The following is a 19,789-nucleotide window of genomic DNA, read 5'->3' as shown; positions in this document are numbered from 1 at the left end:
GAAATGAGGGTAACGGCCGCAGTGTAAAACATCTGCTGTTTCACAGAGCTCTGCTGCCTGCCCTCTGTCCACATCAGGAAGCCAGGAGCTGATCACACTGAATAACCGACTTTCAGAGGCACCAGCTCTCTCTCACACTCTCTAGCCTGTCTGACACTGTGATGACTGACATGTCAACAAGCCTTGCATGGCACCAATGTCTCACCAAATTGGCAGCCACATTTACCTGGTGGCTGTGAAGGTGAAGACCAGTGATGCCAAAGAGCACAGATCTAAAAGTAAAGCAGTGCCAGAGCCAACAAAAGGCCTGAGTGTGGTGTTCACTGTCCCCAGTCTGGGTGCTTTTAGAGGCCTGATTGTGTATTTTCAAAAGGAAGGAAAACTTAAACAAACCCGTGATGGTTTCATTTTGTCTCTGTCTGAGGGATGAACAAACAGGGCAGTAACCATAGAAAATTGCAAAAGTACTGTCTACAGTCTTGGAATTTTTTTCGGTTTTGTCCAAATGATTTTCCAGTTAGTGTCTTTTGTCCTTAATTCAGAGGAGCAGCTGTAAAGAATGCACTATTCATCAAACTCATACTACATGGTGACATTTACACGGAACCTACAGGCAAAAATCCCCTGAAGGGTTTGTAATAATAACATGAGACGTTAGTTCCTCATACACACGTAATAAAGATTATGTTCTCACAGTGCTTACTTTACTATTTCTCTGATTAAAGTTAATGATAAGAGGGTGAGATCAAAATGAGTGTGGTGTTAAAATGTCAACACTATCTTGTCATGTTGTGTTGGCCTGTTGCAGCTTTGATGGGTGTGTACTGCCACCTAGTGGTCATGATGGAACATTATGTTTTTTGAAAGACTTAATCTTGAGACTGTATGTATAAATGTTAAAAGGGGATGTTACAATTGATTAATATTCAGCAATTTGTTCAAAAGAGTCTCATTAGACTGCTGATCTCATTAACACCTGCCTATGACCCAAGAATTATTCCATTAGAGCAATATAGGGAGGGGTTAAATGTCTCATTTGCATAGATTTGCCTGTTTCCTCCAAAGAAATCATGACTCATGGCCTATCTTGGAATAAACATCAACTTCCAGGTACTAGGGATGCACAATATTATCAGCATGATATCAGCATCGACAGACATTAGCTTATAAAAGTTAAGTTTATAAGCTTGAGTTTGAGGCAGTAAAATCTGGTCCAGGATGGTGTGAGCGTGTCTGTGCTGAAGCCACGCCCACTTAAAAGAAATATGATCCTCTCAAATTAAAAAAATGCTATAGTCTGAATTGACAAAAGCATTCACACCGTTAGCCTGCCTCTTGACCTTTTGTTGACCTTAGAAGAAGAGACAAAGTCCGTTTTCTGGCTCAGATCTCTGTGTTGATACTTAAACGATCCATAGACCACCGTAGCTAATAAATTTGGCAAATTTATCACACAGTAAACAAAAAACAATATTTAACTGACTGGCATTGACATCAGCTAACAACTGACTGTACTGAGATGAACTGCTCTGTGATTTTATATTGTAGTGTTAGAGGGGTGGGATCATTCCCCACTGTGGGCTTATGACATGATGAGCCCACTTATTTGCCCTGCCCACATGAAACCCAGCCAGGAAAGAGGTGAAAAACTTTCTAAAGGTCTCAATCCAAAATCTGTCACATGTAGATCTCAGTGTTTTCACATTTTTTACAGCAATCATATTCCAACAGATCTAGTGTGTTAAGACACAGATTCCTGATTTCACATTACAGGGTCTTTAATCTGCTTTCACCTTGTAAATCTTTTTAAAAGTAGATTGAAGGCACCAGAGGAAGATGCATCAGGGTGTAGATGTTTTGACTGATGACTTTCTGCTCTGTGACTTAGGATCTGGCTTTTGTATGATTGTAACTGCTCTGATTCTTATATTTCTATGTCTTTGTAAATTGTGTACTGCTACCTGTCTTGACCAGGACACTCTTGTAGATGAGATTCTTAGTCTTTTTGAGGTGGTCCTGGTTAAATAGATTTAAATAAATACATTAAAATATCAATATCGATACTGGCTAAAATGAATTTGTAAATATCGGATATTGCCAAAAATCCAATATCATGAATTGCTAATTAGCACTTAATCCGTCTCCTTTGCAACATATGAGATACACCACATTAACCACCAAATTACCACATTAAACTAAAAATTATTTAACTCATGATATCTCTCTGCAGTTTTTTGTAATTTATACATGGTTTGGAGTATTTCTTCAAATATAGCCCAAAATGTTGCTATTCTTCAAATTCACATTATCAAATTCACAATTACTCAGCTACAGTATATTCAAAAAACACTTATGCCTTTTAGTTAATTAACACTCTCTCTCTCTTTACACACAAAAAGCCCAGTTCAAACATGCAATGTCATTTTGACAGTCACATATATGAAGTAAAGAAGGGCTCCATCAAATATAATTACATATCTCTTATATATTTTTGTCTATGAGGTAAAATAGCAACGGAACACAATGGCCTTTTTACACTCTTATAAATAGAGATGGGCGTTATGAAGCAGTCAAGTGAACTATAAGACAAAGAAAATCTAGAAGCTGTTTAAATAAGGGAAACCATCACAGAGAGACTTTTCTAAATTTTGTAAACAATACAGAGCCTAATTAAAATATAAATGTCTGCCCCTATTTTTACACTCTGCATGGGATTACAAACACATCTTCTTTGCCTTACTGACCTCAAACAGCACATCTTAACAGGCCTGCCATGGGATATTTCATACCTTTCACCACAGGGCCTTGATGCCAGCACCTCAGGGTGTCTTTGAGCACTGGAGTGCAATACAGTCTGCTTTCCCATCATTCACAGCGAGGCTCTAAATGATTTTCTGTGTGATTGTGCAGAAGATCCCATAGTGCTGTGACCAACTCCAAGTCTCTGAGCAAGAGAGATGAAAAAATCACAGTCAACAGAGAGAAGAGATAGTCTATAAATCATGTAACCACTTCTAATGTGGTTCTGCTAACAGTTCATAAATGTGACAGACTGACATCATGCTGTGGCTTTTTTTTTTAACATTCTCATTGACTAAAAAAAACCTTTGCTATTTGGAGTGAGACTTGTATTGGAGCCTCACTTGAAAGAATGTATTTATTGATCAGTGTAACAAAATTCTGAGCCCTTCAGAATGACCATTTTGGATCACAGATGTTTGCAAATGGAGACTGCATGGCTAGGTTCTTGTTTTTTATACAACTCGTGTGTGGAAGGGTCTGATTGAAACGCCTGAATTCATTAACTAAAAGGTGTGGTCAAATACTTTTGTCCATATCGTGTAGGCTATAAGCTAAAGCCTAGCCACCTGAAAAGAAGACTGTAGGACAAATGTGGCTATCATAGGCTACTGAAAAACGAAAAAAATGAGTAACTTTTCTTTTATTTGAACTCTTTATCTCTTCTTCTATCTTTTAGAATGCTAGACATAATAATTTTATAACTTAGGCTAAAATGTCATTTTGTTGAAATAGATAGTTAGCCTACATCTAAGGTTTAGAGAATATACCATTCCTCATATTCCAACATAAATTTAAAGAACTCTTTATAGGACTTGTATCGTCATTTGTAGCACATTATGTTAGATTTTTTAATGAAAAAACGTGAAAGTAGTCTACGTCATTCAAAGATAGCTAACGGCTGCCCTGATAATTACGAGCTGTTACCTCACCCGTCGTCCAACCGTTTCTATGGTCACAACGAACGCGTATCCGCGTGCGCGTTTTTACTTCCGTATCCGGTTTTGTGAATTGGGTTCCTTAACGTGTGCCATATTTTTGTTGCCCTTTTCTCTGCAGTTTACAATGGGTAAGTTGAACGTCATAAGTTAGTTATTTATGTTGGTGTGAGAATATAAACAGCCTCTTAATGATTCAAAATGAAGACTTTGCTCTGAGTTAGAGGAAAGAGCTGAAGACAGGAAACCAGGGGTGGTTACCAAGGTAACGACGACGCACTGGACAAGGAGGCGAAGGAGTAGTAGAGACACTGAGACAGACCTTTAATGTCCTTACTGTAAATGTTTTCCCTCCTGATGTTATAAATGAAAGCCTTAAAGGGCGGAGAACACCTGCTGCACAAACATAATTGATCTTATCGGAGTTTTAATGGAGTTTTAATGGACTTAAATCATCGCTGACTCGCTGCTGACTTGTCGATGAAGACCCTTTACTGTTCTGGAGAGGTGAGTATTGTTACGACTCTGATTGTGCTGCAGTGCGCAACTGACTACAAACATCGCGTCTTATTTAGAATTCTCCCTCAAATCTAGTCTACAACCTTGAAAAAATCTATTCAAGGGGCATTATCGGCATTGAAACCATGTTTAAGTGTCAAAGTTACCTTTTTTAAAGCGAGTGCAAATGAAATACTACATACAACAGTGACAGAAATGACAGATGTTAAATCCTGATTAAAACACCAACAGAGCTGTGCAGGATTACTGTATTAGAATAACATACATTAAAAGTTTATGTTTAACCTGGAATAGCCTATACAACTTGAAAATGGGAACTTTACACTTAAATTGCGTACAGGCAGATTACCTTAGACCAGTGGTTCTCAACTAGTGGGTCTTGACCAATAAGTGGGTCAGCCAGTGTTTCCTCTAGGTCACAAATAAGTCAATGGAAAAAAAGGAAAAGTGACCAAAAGACTTTGATACTTGAGCCTTATGCAGACTGGACTAAACAATCTGGGGAAATAATCTAATTTCAACCTTTTTCCCCCAATACTGCTACTGCAATTTAATATGCAATTATTCTCAAAGTTCCCATATTTTATGTATTTTCCACTAACACAAATATAAATCATACTATTGTATAGCCAATGCAATGTTAGATAGATTGATTTAGGGCTGAATAATTTTGAAAAAAAAAATCTAATTATGATTATTTTGACTCACATTGCACTACCATGCAGTAGGGATTTTTGTAAACTGTTTAAAAAGAAAAAAACACTTAAATGTTTGCATGATGTTTAAAGCACAACAAACTCTGCAGCAAAATTGTATTTAAATGGTATTTTAACATATTTCAGGTTAAAGAAATATTGCACTGATTTGGAAATTGCCATTTAATCTAGATGTTGATTAATTGCCCCGCTGCATTATAGTTTTGCCTGATTTATTTATTTATTTACTGAGATCTCGAGCCTTTATCCAGTTTTCTTGGGATAACAAAGCTGTTTTCCCATGATTCATTTAATTCATTCCTATCAGTGAGATGTACTGGAATGAAAAACATCTGCAAGCATTGTCTGAGCAGCGTACTAACAAATCTTTAACTGTTACACTTTTAACAGTAACAGAAAAAGTTTATGATAAATGACATCAAAAGACTCTGTTTTACATTAGAATTATGGTTTAAAATGTAGGAATTCTATAATTTGACTGTCAGATTTATTTATTCATTCATTTTACATGTGTAGGCAGTCCTGTTCATGGTGATGGTGTGGTGGTGGTGTTTAAGGCACATGTAAAGTCCTGCAGCGTTCACCCAGTGGATATGGAAGTTTCTGATTGTTGTTCATCCTGATGAATTCTTTTTTCTTTTTCTTTTTCTTTTTTTTTTTCTTTTTTTTTTTTTTGCTTGTAAAGATAAAAACAGGCTCTGTCTTTCACAAGATCTGTCTTATGTAGGTATCCAGCTTTGTCTGTGGTGTCCTCTCTTGGTAGTAGATTGTGCTCTCAGATTCTGTACATAGTCAAACATCTCTTCAGCGATGGATCAGTCACAGTGCTTAAGTATTCTGCAGCTGTGTATTTCCTGTTAAGGGACAGACAGAATTCCAGTTTGATTGTTTGTTTTTTTTTTTGGTCGATTCTTGCCAAAAAATTAGTTTTCTTTTTGTTGTTGAACAAGTTGGTTTAAGATGGTTGGTTTTGTTGTCTCAGGACTCTGCCATGCACACAACAGCTCAGCAGTTCATTACTGTACTTCACCCTGTAGGTATTGTCATTTTTCATGTTGAAACAAAAAGAAGAAGTAAAACAATTATACTTTTTATCAACTTGGAAGGAAAACCAAGAGCCTAAAAGAAAATAATCCCAAGTATAATTGTATGGAGTCTGAGTTTGTGATAATCTCTTTACTTTTTCCTTTCATTTCACTTCTAGCAGACTGCAACAGAACGATGGAGAAATATGAAAAGCTGGCTAAAATCGGAGAGGGTTCCTACGGTGTGGTGTTCAAATGCAGACATAGAGACACTGGGCAGATAGTCGCCATCAAGAAGTTTGTGGAGTCTGAAGACGACCCTGTAATCAAGAAGATTGCATTGAGAGAAATCCGCATGCTCAAGGTGAGAAGAGATTAGCATCAGACCGTATCGAGTTTGCTTACATCCAACACCACATGTGGACAGGTGCACTTCATTTACAAAGGACAATAGAGATCTTTTATAATGTTTCTAGGAATGTTTAATGCACAATATTCAGTATTATGATAATTATGCATAAGATTTAAAATAGAAGCCATTGCAAATAGCCTTATAAATGATTTTTTAACCAGACTTCATAAGATCTGCTGCAGAACGTATAATAGCAGGAGCATATGTTCAATTTCTAGTCAAAAATATCTCACTGCACATATAATAAGCTATATTTATCTGATAGGTCCAGATAAAGATCTTATTTAAAGACACAAAACATAAAAATAAGCCCTACATAGCTTGTACTTAGCCAACATATTTACCAATCAGGCAAGATAACTTCTCTTGTTATGTGTCTTGAAATCAGGATGTTTAAATTCACAGTAAAAATGCTTTATGGCGGGTATTGGTACGAATAAAAGGAAACAGACCTTATTTTTGTGTTTTATACCTTGACATAAGATGGACTTATCCATGGTCATATCCATCCATCCATCCATTTTCTACACTGCTTGTCCCATTTGGGGTCACAAGGGCTGGAGCCTATCCCAGCTATCATTAGGCAAGAGGCAGAGTACACCTAGACTGGTTGCCAGTTATCACAGGGCTGACATACAGAGACAAATAACCAGACACAGTCTCACTCACACTAATTTAGAGTTGCCCATTAACCTAACAAGCATGTCTTTGGAGGTGGAAGGAAGCCAGAGTACCTGGAGAGAACCAGCACATGCATGGGGAGAACATGTAAACTCCCTGGCCAGGAAGTAACCAGGAACCTTCATGCTGTGAGGCAACAGTGTCAGCCCCTGTGCTGCTGTGCAGCCTCTAAACTTGTCAGATTTAGTTAAATCAAATTCTGATGTAAAAAAATAAACACAAACATGTAAAATAAATAAAAACAGGGTATAAAGAATCTGCAGAAAATAAGTGTTTACGTTCTGCTTTCTTAGTTTGTAAGCATAACTTGGTACATGTAAATCAATCAAAACACTTCAAGTTTTGATTGATTTAACATCTTATCATACATTTCCGTCAGTGTTTGGCACTTTAAATAAACAACACCTTTTTCATGTCATCTTTTTGCCCTGCAGCAGCTGAAACATGTGAATCTGGTCAACCTGCTGGAGGTTTTCAGGAGGAAAAGACGGCTTCACCTCGTGTTTGAGTTCTGTGAGCAGACCGTCCTCAATGAGCTGGACAGACATCCTCGAGGGTAAGTCAGCATAGAAAGGAGAAGGCTGTCACCTGCTGCCATTTGGTCTGTGCGTAATGTGTCGTTGAGGAAAATTTGAACATACTTGTCTTCTGTGTTCGGTTTCCAGTTAAACCAATGAGTTATGGCAGAAAATAAAGGGCCACATACATAAAAAGTTGAAGTTCCATTGATCTTTAACAACCTCTTCATTTTGTTTGCACCTTTCTAACCATTTAGTACAAAAGTGTAATGAAAGCGCAGTGGTGCATTATTTTTTTACCTTTGTGAGTACTTTTGTGCCAATATACTATATATAGTCATGTGAAAAAGTTGTAGGCATGTACAGCGCTAAGGATTCATCATGGGGAGGCAGGACGGCAAGAGTCAAGCTTGGCACATGTCAACACATGAGTGTTGCTTGGCAGCCAAGGTCAAGCATCTCCTTTGTTTGGGCCTTTTCACATCTGGTAATATGTTCAGAGACCGTCAGAAGTTTTGGGGGCCATGGGACATGCACAGCATGACTGGAGGCTCATGGCAACACTACTGCCTGTCTGGACAGTTCCCTGCGCCATGCTTCCTCACCATATCCACCCCTTATTCCACCCTGGGTGTGGACTTTATTTTTTCAACAGATTATTTTCTTATGTCCCTGGTAATATAAAAGGACATCTAAATTACAACAGGGGTTGTGTCAATCCTCTGTCCTGCCAAATGGTGCCTAAAGTTGGGCTTATTTTGCTAATTTCACAAAAAACTGTTTAAGAAACTGAACACCTCTTCCATTAGTGCAGAATTGTGTCAGAGTAGGGAAGTGGGTGAATTAAAATAAGCAGTGTTGCAAGGGGCATCCAGTGATGTAGAACAAGGCGGTAACCTCCGGTCCTAAAAATGAAGCCAATGTGGAAGTGCAAAAAATTGCAATACTGCGAGTGTCCACTTGAGGCTGGCTGCAGGAACACCGGAAGTCCCCTAGACACTAGAAATAAACTGGTTTACAGCCTGGTTCAAAATACCAAACGTGTCTCATTAGCTAGTGTCTTATTGTGCTCTCACTGTACAGGGGGTGAATTTTTTTGTTCCACTATCGTTTGGATTATATTTAAGATAAACCTCACTTCACACTGATTGGCACATCTCATTTGATTGACAGATAGCTTGACAGGCAGAGGCTACTTTTCTGGCAACCACAATGCTAGCTAGCTAGCTGACAGGAAGTCGCGCTTAGTGGGCGGGCCGTTAGCTTGATCCAAAGTTTGGTTGAGACTGCGATTTCAATATGGAAGCCTCCACGGATTGGCTTCAAGAGCTTTTCGAGTACGCCTGTTGTAAGCAGACGACTGACGTCACACAGGGTTGGTCCAATTCTCTCTACAGCCTATGTGTAGAACGTTGACAGCAGTATATTTATGAAACACTGAAACAGAATAAGATTTGGGTATTCAAGGAAAATTGTCTTGTTTATGCTCCATACTCTGAGCTTTAATTATGCAATACATTATTATTTGTATTTTTGCTGTGTGAAGTCAAACAGCAAACTTGGTCCACATTGGCAAGCCGGTCATTTTTCCATTTCCCACAAGGCTGTGCAGCAGAAAACAAAGGCACTGTTGCTGTTAGAGACAGTCCTAAGGTTACCCAGGTAACAAGACTGTGTAAAGAACCTTTTCTTTTAGAAACTGCTGGAATAATAGATGAGGAACACATGATGTGTGAATAGGCTTTGCTTTCTTCCTGTTCGAATAATCAATTTTCCTTGTGTCTCATGTTCTCTGTAGGGTGCCCGAGGCTCAGCTGAAAAGCATCGTGTGGCAGACTCTGCAGGCTGTAAACTTCTGCCACAAACACCATGTTAGTTTACTTTTAATTTGATGTTTTTTTATTTTTTCATATCCATTCTTTGATTTTCTGACATTTGTCTTCTTCTTCCATTTTGACTAAACATGAAAGCCGGAGTTTACTTAGGATTACCATAGAAAAATATTTACATGCCACAAGTAGATTACATTGAAGTTACTGGTTTTTTGCAACAATTTCCTGCACATTATACTGGCTATGCGGGGATCTGTTCCTAAAGTAACTAGAAATAATGATATAGGGAGTAAAATCAACACCTGTAACCGCTAATTGTGAAGTTGGAAAAGGCAAATAACTACAGCAACCAAATATTTTCTCACTAAATATGTGTTAGATAATCATTCTTTTAAGGGAGACTTGGAAAAATCTGAACCTAAGTTCCACATGTTTTCTGCTGCTTACATATTTATGATAGAAAATACAATTTTTGTTACAGTATACAGCCATCAATTCTATCTTTAATTTGATCTTTGCAAAATTTTGGGATTTTTGTGTCATGTTGTGTACAGCTGGCACCTATCAAATTGCTAAGTCTTAGAAAAAGACAGCAAAAAGAAAGGCAATTTGTTGCCAGAAAAATCTTGTTTGAAAAGAGTTTCCTTGTTGTTGCTGCTAAGAGCAGTAAACATTTCTGTGGCAATAGCAAAAACAACATATACTGGTGTGTCACAAATATCATGGACATCATGGTAAAATTATTTCTTTCTGTTTAATCAGAAAAGAGAAACTTTCCCTTGTTTAGGACTCTTCATACATAAAAATATTAGCTTTAAACATTTTAAGCCTTTTTCATTTACAAAAAATAATCTAACATCCAGTGCCAAAAAATAGTAAAATATTACATCTGACCACAAAAGAAATGACTTAAATGTTGACATTATAGAATATTATGTTCATTTTACACTACATACTTGGTCAGGGCTCCTTTTGCATGAATTAGTGCATCAATGCCATATGGCATGGAGACAGTCAGCCCACGGCATAGCTGAGATGTTATGAAGCCCAAGTTGTTTAAAAAAAGCAGACTTCAGCTCATCTGATTCCTCTCTTCTTCCCCTGGACAATACTCCATGAATCAGCGATAGTTAACTGGCAGGCAGAGGGCCACATTAAGTCCCCCAAACCTCTAACCTGGCCCTCTAACAAATAATAAATTCAGAGCATGTGGAGGAGGAAAATATGTTGCGGTATTTAAGGTATATTTTTCTTTAAATCCTTACATCTATTAAATAAACCCCAAAACAGTTAAGACTGAAACAGTTTTACCAGTAATTACTTTCCATTTGATTGACACTGATATCTACCTGTCAGCCATAATAAGCAAATATTCAAGCAGGACTACGAGTTAAAGCTCTGAAAAAGGTTTGAATGCTGCACTGGTTGTGCTCTAAAGATAAGTAGACATGAATCACTAAACCTGACACCAGTCTTCCTTTATGGCTGAAATGTTGCCTGTGCCTTATCCTGCCTACATCTAGAAATAAGGGCAAACTAGTAGTCTTCTTTTAACCTTTTGTTCTATTGTTTCAGATGCTGTTCTGATCTATCTTTTTTTTTTTTTTTTTTTGGTACACTGTTTTTGTCTTTTGTGTTTTTGTGGGGTCTAAATAACAACTGTCAACCAATAAACGTCCTAAAAAATGGCAATGAGCTGGCATGACAAACACATACTGAGTCTATTCTTGATTAAATCTGCTGTTTCAGTGACAACTTTTCACTTTAGGCTCTTTAGAGTGTAATTTTGCCTGCCTGAGCATCAAAACAAAAGACCAGTTCCTTGCAAGTGTAATATTTTCAAAAAAACCTCAGTCACCCTCTTGTGACTGCCTGCTGTACAGGCAATATGGACTTATCTCAGTGTTAAATGCTATGAGATATATTATAGGAAGAAAATAAAAGTATTCAACCAATAATGTGTAAATTACAACTAAATATTCATTGTAATTTGGTTTATTTGAAAGTCCAGCCCCTATTAAGTCTGTTAAGAGAAGAGCTGGCCTTTACACAGATATAATTGATGAACTTTCCTGTAGATTCTCTTGGGGTTCAGGTCAAGCTGGTTGGCTGACCAAGCAAGCACAGTAATACTATGATCAGCAAACCAGTAACTAGTAGTTTTGGCTTCACAGTGCCAAGTCCTGTTGGAAAGAAAACCTTCATCTCCAAAAATCTCGTCAGCAGACGGACACATAAACGAGGCCTAAACCCTGCTCGTACATGTTTGTGTTGACTCTGGGTTGTATTAAATTGCAGTGGACCAAGACCAGTAGATGAAATTACAGAAAGAAATTAACTTTTCCACTGTATCCTAATTTTTGGAGATGTACCTGTTTTCTCACTGGATCAATTGTCAGTACAAATATTTGCCTGGAAAGCTTTTGAGGATTAAATGAAGCTTTCCAGAAATGTGCATAATCTCATTTTACAAACAACTTCTGTAACTTTTCAAACTCCAGAGCACATTAACCAGACTAAAAGCTTCAGTTCCCACAGTAGGGCTCATGCAGGTTTCAGTGATGTTATGCAGTATTCAGTTTCAATATTGAAACCTGTAGAGGTTTCTGCTATTGTTCTTCCACGCCTGTCTCGAATATGCAGCCTTAATAAGCCTTTATCTCTGTCACTACTGTGTCTCATGTTGCTAAATCCTTGATCCTGAATGTTTATTTTGCAGTGCATTCACCGTGATGTTAAGCCAGAGAACATCCTCCTCACCAAAACAGGAGTCATCAAGCTGTGCGACTTCGGCTTCGCTCGCATTCTGAGTAGGTCATCCAGGAAGTCAGTGCATTTATGTGCGTTTAGTGTTAATGTGCCTCTAATGACTTATTCAACACGGAACCAGGATCAGCTCAGGCCGATAGCCTCCTCACTTTCAATGTTTCAATGAATGCATCGCACAGGAGGACCATTCAGCCAGTTAGTGCGTCTCTGTGTAGTGTGTCTCTGTTTACCCGTCCTGCATTAGGTTTCAGTGTTACGTTACCATACATTAACATGTAGTCATGTAGTCATTCAGCATGCCTTGTAATCCCTTCCCCTACAATGTATGTGTTATTTAGTGTTCATTATTCAGTATCTAAGAGTGTGTGTCTGCACTAGTTATCACCATCTATTTTGTGTACCCAGCGGGGCCAGAGGATGACTACACAGATTATGTGGCGACCCGTTGGTACCGGGCCCCTGAACTGCTGGTGGGGGACACTCAGTACGGACCTCCTGTGGACGTGTGGGCTCTGGGTTGTGTCTTCGCTGAGCTGCTCCATGGGAATCCACTCTGGCCTGGAAAATCTGACGTTGACCAGCTTTACCTCATACGGAAAACTCTAGGTAAAATCATGACCATTTTTATGAGGGCTTTTCAGAAAATACGTGTCCATTAATGAGCTTACATAAAGACAACTGTATATACAAGAATCCTTTTTACAATGCATATGAGGCATTGTTGTCTTGACAGTGTCCACCATCAAATAGATTTGAGTGACAAACAAATTTCACCAGAACTCTTGTAAACTTTTCCAGTGTGAAAGAAATCTTAAAATTATAATTTTAAAATAGTTCAGACTGAAGATTCGAATTACAATGAGACGATTGTAGAACGTTGCAGGCAGCAGTTGCAGTTGTGTGAACTGAGCTGTTGCAGCTCAAAACAACAACGTTGCTTGCAACTCAGTTTGTCAAGTTGCAAAACAGCTGGTTTTAAAACATAAGACACTTTATCTGTTTGGGCAGCCTATCAGAACCTCAGAGCCTAGAGAGGAAGTAAGTTTACCAGTAGTTTATCAGTAGTTTTGGCACACATGTGGCCAAGAAATTCAGCATTTACATCTGCCATTCCCCCACTGAAATGCAGTCTTTATTATTTAGTCTTTTCTCTGCTTATAGCTGATGTACACCTAGCACTTTTCACAAATTTTTACTTGGAAGTTAAACCGACTTTGTGAATGATTGATTGACGTGCATTATACAGGGGGATGCAACAATCGACCACTGCCTGATCAGCTGCTTCTGAATGGTCAGAAGGGTAGAGGATATGCATTGGCATCACTTTTAGTGCACAAGTTGTGTTTTTTTTTTTTTTCTAAGTCTTTCCTTGTTAAGACGTGTTAAGTGGGTATTATTTTACCATATGGTAAAGTTTGAGGTCTTAATTTTCCTTTAGGTAAGATGAAGGAGAATGGAGTTGGGTTCATCTTATATTCAATTATAAATATTCATAAATATTCATCTTGTGTCTTTATTAATGTACCATCACGGCTCAAAACAATTCAATAAACATATGTCATCAGCTGAGGATCTGTACTGACCATGGTGAACATCATCAAGATCTGATTTTTAAATGGCACTTTTCAGCTGAAACAGCTCCACCCTACTGATTTCTGTCACCAGCTCAACCTTTCTCATACCCTCTGAAACTGGTACGTTTGATGTTTTGCTCTCCCCCCGAGAGCCACGAGCAGAATCCCCAACTTTGGGGCATTTTTTCCCTTGTAAACTGTCAGATATAATGTCTGAAATCACCACGAAAACAGCAAAACACCTTTTTGATGCTTCTTAATCCACCTTAGTAAAGGAAACCAATAGGCAGTAAACAGGCCTAGCTGCACCCTCCAGCTGATACAGAATATTTGTTGTTATTTAGCTGCTAGTTGTGTTTGCTGGTGATACGGTTCGTTTGTGTGTGTGTGTGTGTGTGTGTGTGTGTGAAAGAGATATGGCAAGAGTGGCAAAGAGTGACTGTTTGTCACTATTTGTATTATGAAAATAAGACAATGGATTTGACTTAACTTCTGTGCGGAGACTTTTCAAATGAAACTCTGTCAACATTTGTCCGCAATCATTTGGACAGTCTGAGCTGACGTCCCACTTTGAATGATATACAGTCAGCTTGAAATTGCTCAGTGTACACTGGGCTTTATGGGCAAAACGGACCCAGGGAAAAGCAGGAGAAACTGAAAAAAAGGGATATCTCTGGCATATATGATGGAATTTATTAGCCCAAGACCCCTGGATTTTCTTTCTCTTGCTCTTATGATCCACTCACTGCTTTTGAGATCTTTGTTTCATCCCAATCTTTCTGTGACTAAGCAGGAGGCACAGCTTTTAAACCTTTGAAGAATCTTTTAAGATTAAATTTTTGGGCCTTTAATGTCTTTACTCAATGGGAAAGTGGATAGATTAGAAAATAAGACAGAGGAAAAGTCAAACAGCAAAGGAGCCACAGGTTGGTCATGACCCTGGACTGCCTACTTGATTTACTGTAGCCTACCCTATATTCTGCACAGGGGGTAAAACCAAACCATCAGTGCCCTTTTTGAAGCATTGTTTTATATCATGAGCTGGATTTAGAGTCAACACACCCCCTCAGAAAACATCACAAGTGACATGCATCATCCAGTGTGGTTGGTTAGGAAATGGCTTTAGTTGTTTTTCTCTTGTGAGCTGCAAGTAAACACTAACTTTGGGCAACCAAACAAAGAAAAGATTGATGACTGCACATATAAGCCCAAGGAAGAAGAAACAAATTAGTAACCATGACAATAATTGTTTTGTTTGGGTTTACGTGAGAGTGAGATCCAAGAAATGTATCTGAAATCCCTGCCAAACAGAACATGCACTGCCTAGAACAAACACAACTGACGTGTTTTGGAATAACACTTCAGAGAAAAATAAAGGTTGTTTTTGAACGCCCCATGTGCAGACCTGGGTTTGGATCCAGCTTGCGGCTCCTCTCATTATTTCTCTCTATTTCTGATTCTATCCAATATCCTATCTGCATCAAAGAAGTATCTACAAACTCAGATCTGACATCTCAACCCTCTGACTAAAATGTTTGTACCAGATTAAAATGTTGATTGACTCACTTCTGACCTCAGGTGACCTGATCCCCCGCCACCAGCAGGTGTTCCGCTCCAACGTTTTCTTCAGCGGAGTCAGTATTCCTGAACCCGACACGACGGTAAGGATCATCTTACTGTTTAGAATGCAAACAGTACGTTGTTAATGCAGAGGCATTTAACTGTGTTGGATGTGACTGTTAACCGTGTTTTTCCTCTTAGGAGCCCTTAGAAAAACGCTTCCATGGAGTCTCTCCTCATGCTCTTCAGGTTATGAAAGTAAGTGTTTGTGCTGTAATTACACCAGCTCATGAACCTACCACACTTGTGTTAGTCTCAGAATACGGTTTATGCAGGCCTTTGGCATTAACATGATATTAAATTGCAGTAATAAAAAAATAAAGCTAATATCTGTTGTTAATTTACAAATTAAATGTTACCTTCGGGCAAATGTTATAGATCCTTAAAGTGCAAAAACAAAAAACAAAGCCAGTCAATCTTTATCTACAGTATAGCACAAGCAAACTTAAAGATAAACCTGACCCATGTTGAAACAGTCCACGCACAGTATTTCACTTTTGATTTAATTTTCTTTTTAAATCTTTAACTTCAAGCTTTTATTTTGCTTTAATTGTGTTTTTTGGAAATTGTCCAGAAGGTATATCTACCTTTTTTGTAATGTATGTGAAATTTAGGGTATTTTTATGGTGGAAATGATTGTGTTATGTTATTTTTTTTATAGTATTAAAGTTGCACAGAGCTGTTTTTTCTGCACATTTGTCCAAGGCAAACACCCACTCAGGTATATCAAACCTAATCTTATTACCAAAAACTGTTGCCATTTAAGGCTGTAGTTTATGAACCAGAGAACTTTTACAAGTTTATTTTTCAGCTGTTAAACATAAGATAAGCATATTTTGATTGCCAAATATGAGGGCTCTTTTCAAAAATATATGTTAATAAATGAGCAGAAGCCATTATCCATCCATTATATATATCCATATATATATATCACTTATCCCGTTAGGGGCTGCAGAGGGCTGGAGCCAATCCCGGCTGTCAGTTGACAAGAAGCGTGGTACATCTGGAACTGGTTGTCAGTCAGTCCCAGGGCTGACCTAAAGAGACAAGCAATCAGCCACACTTACACCTATCGACAATTTAATCATCAGTTACCCTCACAAGCATGTCTTTGAACTGTGGGAGGAAGCCAAAGTGCCCAGAGAGAACTTGTGCAGTGCATGTACAACTTGTGCATGTACAGGAAGATCACTGAGTCCACACAGAAAGGCCCTGCCTGACAGGGATTTGAACCAAGAACCCTCTTGCTGTAAGGCAATAGTGCTCCCCCTTGCATCGACCTCAGGCGTAAAGCTATTATAATGATTATAAAACTAAGAAACATAAAATGATATCACTATAGATTTACTAGGCTGTAGTTAATAGCAAAAGACTACAGAAAAAAATCTCAATGCCATTCTTTTTTTACTTAAGAAAATGCCAATATTTGGACAATCTTTGCTCCACATTCAATGCTAATTAGTGTATCTGTGTGAGCAGTCATGCCTGGTGATGGACCCATCCCTCCGGCTGTCCTGTGAAGAGCTGCTGGAGCTGCCTTACTTCCAGGAGGAGGGAGCCAACTGGGGTCGTGAGAGTGAGCGTCCCGGTAGAAGACATGACAAAATGTCTCGGCGCAGACAGCCAGGAGTAAGTACCAATCAAACAGTTGGTAATATTCTAAAGGGAAAATGTAGCACTATGAGCTCTTTAAGATACGTTTTTGCTTGAAAATTAAGAGTAAGAAAAAGTACTGGCTATCAAGACAGAACAACAATTTTTAATTCTGTTCTAGATTTAGCCAGAGCAGAGAAGCTAAAATAGAAATAATGTTGTCCCTTTCTAGTCCGAGTCAGTACATGTGCTACAGCATTTTGGACCAGCTGAAGGGTCTTTTGTGATTTACTAGAATGAGCTGATAAAAGATTAGAATAATCCAACCTTTAAGCAACAAATGCATGGAAGTGTTTTTCTACTTGAAGGACAGTGGCTTGATAGTTGAAAGCAATTAGCCTTTAACCCTTAACTTTCATGCACAGTGCCACAGCCATGCATGTCTACATGTTGGTCATTGCACCTATGAGTGCTATGGCAGAAAGCAAGTGATAGAAGTAAGGAGAGAGTAAGGAGAGACCTATGCTATGCTCATGGAAATTTCTCTAACTCGCTCTCCTTTGGCTTGCAGTGCCTTTTGGTTTGGGTTCTGAATCAATGTGCCTAAAAAAACATCATAATTCACAGAAAAAGCATCAACATCTATACGTACATGCATCCATCCATCCATTTTCAAAAATATCAATTTACATGGACCCCTGTCCTAGAAATAACTTTGGTCAATCATCGTTATTGACAGTCATTCTCACTATTGTCTCCACCTAACAGCCCAATAAATCATCATTTCAAATAAAAAAAAGTTTAATTAAATCATTCAGGTTTCAATTATTATATTATCCCTCTTTCTCTCTTCCTCTCTCCCCAGGCTCAGTACCTGCCTCAGTTACCAAACAGCAACATCTCACCAGCTCCAGACGTAAAGAAGCAGGTGAAACATAAATATCACCTGCCCAACATCTAACAAAGCAACTAAAAGACCTTTGAAAAATGGACTTGTACTACTGTGGATTACTTTCAATACAGTCCACTTCAAGACGAATTTATTCCCGGTGTGACCGTATGAATGTAAAGTTTAATTCCATTATGACTTTTCTTCATCATTTTTGATGACAGTATCCCTTTTTATGCTTAACATGTAAATAAGTTTGGGAATTTACAGTTTAAGATTAGACAAGACACATTTATAGTTCTATTACCAAAGAATATAACGTGTCAGAGATTACGACACCTCACACTGGATGCAGTGGTTTCTTCTTTATCATATATCATATATCATATAGTATCTGTAAAATTACATAAAACACATGATACAAATCAACAGTGTGCCATCATCCCCTGAACTGAAGTAATACCATTTCTCAGAGTCACTGAATAGCAGGTTCATACCTTGATCAGTGGTTCCCTACCTTTTTTTCCTTGTATATAAGAAAGTTGTCCTCCCCCATGACCCACAAGATAGAAATGTAATGTACTGCTATCAAAAATCAACAGTGATTTTGTTTCGTTGATAAAACCTCAAGAAAGTAGGTCTTTGGGTTTTTCTTAACAAAACTCCTCTTTATTAGGTGTTTTATTATGATTTGTGCAGGGTTAGGGTTAGGGTCTGACAACCTCACAGTAGACAAAGTCTCACCCCTACAGGGGAGTCCTGGATCTTGGGTTGGGAACCAAAGCAGAGGTTGTAGAAAGTATTGTATGAAGTCTGCGTGCCTTCACTCGTTTGGTTATTAAAGCTTTCTTTTGAGGCTCATCATTAATAGTCACCAGATGAAAATGCTATTTCAAACCAGCTTTTGATCAACTTCTCAAACCCTCACTCCCACAGAAATGGGAACATCATGTGACTTTGATTTTATGTCACACAATAATCAGTTTTCTGCATCAAGTTGTAGACTTAAAGTCACTTCACAATTTTATGAAGAAAAAAACTAAAAATTTGATGTCATTTTTAAACATATTAGCATTCCATCAGATTTTAAAAGATTCATAATTATTTCAAGGCCTTTTAAACAAAAACACTTCACTGTAAAAAAACATTGCACTCCTAGCATAAAAAAAAACATTTTCCATTTTCAAGACTTGTAATTAGATCCTTATTTTAAGGTAAAGTTTTGATTTTCTATACCTGCATAATTGTACATTGATTGTACTGTTTTTTTTTTTAATTGTAGATGTTTAACTAACCATAACGTTAATACATAAGGATTCCCAGTGTCAAACAATGAAACATGAACTATAAAGGAGGGAAAACCATGCACTCCTAGAATAAAAAATGTAGCAAAATAGGAGGAAAGTACCGAACATGATTAACCCGACATGCCAGATGGATGTGTGAAACACATCCATCTGGTAATCCTCTCATAGACAGCATTTGGGAAAGGGCAGAGCCTTTGAAAAGAAACTCTGGAGGGCGTGCTGTCACTTTCTAACCAGGCCCAAACAGTTCAGACGGGAGCTTTGCAAGATGGATTTGCCAGTGAGAAACACCAAAACAGTCATATCCATCTGCTTTGCAAGGTTAGAACACGATAACATTTCCCCTCATAATATTTTTTTAAAAATATTTTTCATGCTTGGAGTGCCCCTTTTTCCAAGAGCACCCAACACTGTTTAACACCTTTTCTACTTTGACCACACTGAGCAGCCAGTCAACCTCCTTTGTGCAAACAGTGTTCAACTAAGTCAGCATCTGGGCATGCTCACTGTTGAAGGGTTTAACAGCCTACTCATACTACACACTCCCAAGACTTTCACAAGAAAGTCTGGCTGCAGATTGCCACTCTCCGACACCTG

The 19,789-nt window shown here is 38.2% G+C and overlaps 1 protein-coding gene across 1 annotated transcript; it reads left to right on the top strand.

Annotated features, from left to right (window-relative positions):
* Nucleotides 1-4,217: 4,217 nt before the first annotated feature.
* On the top strand, nucleotides 4,218-17,963 carry LOC121524447 (cyclin-dependent kinase-like 1). The gene is made up of 10 exons (XM_041809839.1): nucleotides 4,218-4,248; nucleotides 6,177-6,361; nucleotides 7,525-7,646; nucleotides 9,407-9,479; nucleotides 12,160-12,250; nucleotides 12,615-12,815; nucleotides 15,362-15,444; nucleotides 15,545-15,601; nucleotides 16,883-17,032; nucleotides 17,862-17,963. The coding sequence occupies exons 1-10, from the start codon at nucleotides 4,218-4,220 to the stop codon at nucleotides 17,955-17,957; spliced, it is 1,089 nt and encodes a 362-aa protein (XP_041665773.1). The 3' UTR covers nucleotides 17,958-17,963.
* Nucleotides 17,964-19,789: the final 1,826 nt, after the last annotated feature.

Source organism: Cheilinus undulatus, linkage group 2, assembly GCF_018320785.1.
Source record: "Cheilinus undulatus linkage group 2, ASM1832078v1, whole genome shotgun sequence".
NCBI lineage: Eukaryota > Metazoa > Chordata > Actinopteri > Labriformes > Labridae > Cheilinus > Cheilinus undulatus.
This window is presented reverse-complemented; position numbering and strand designations above follow the sequence as displayed.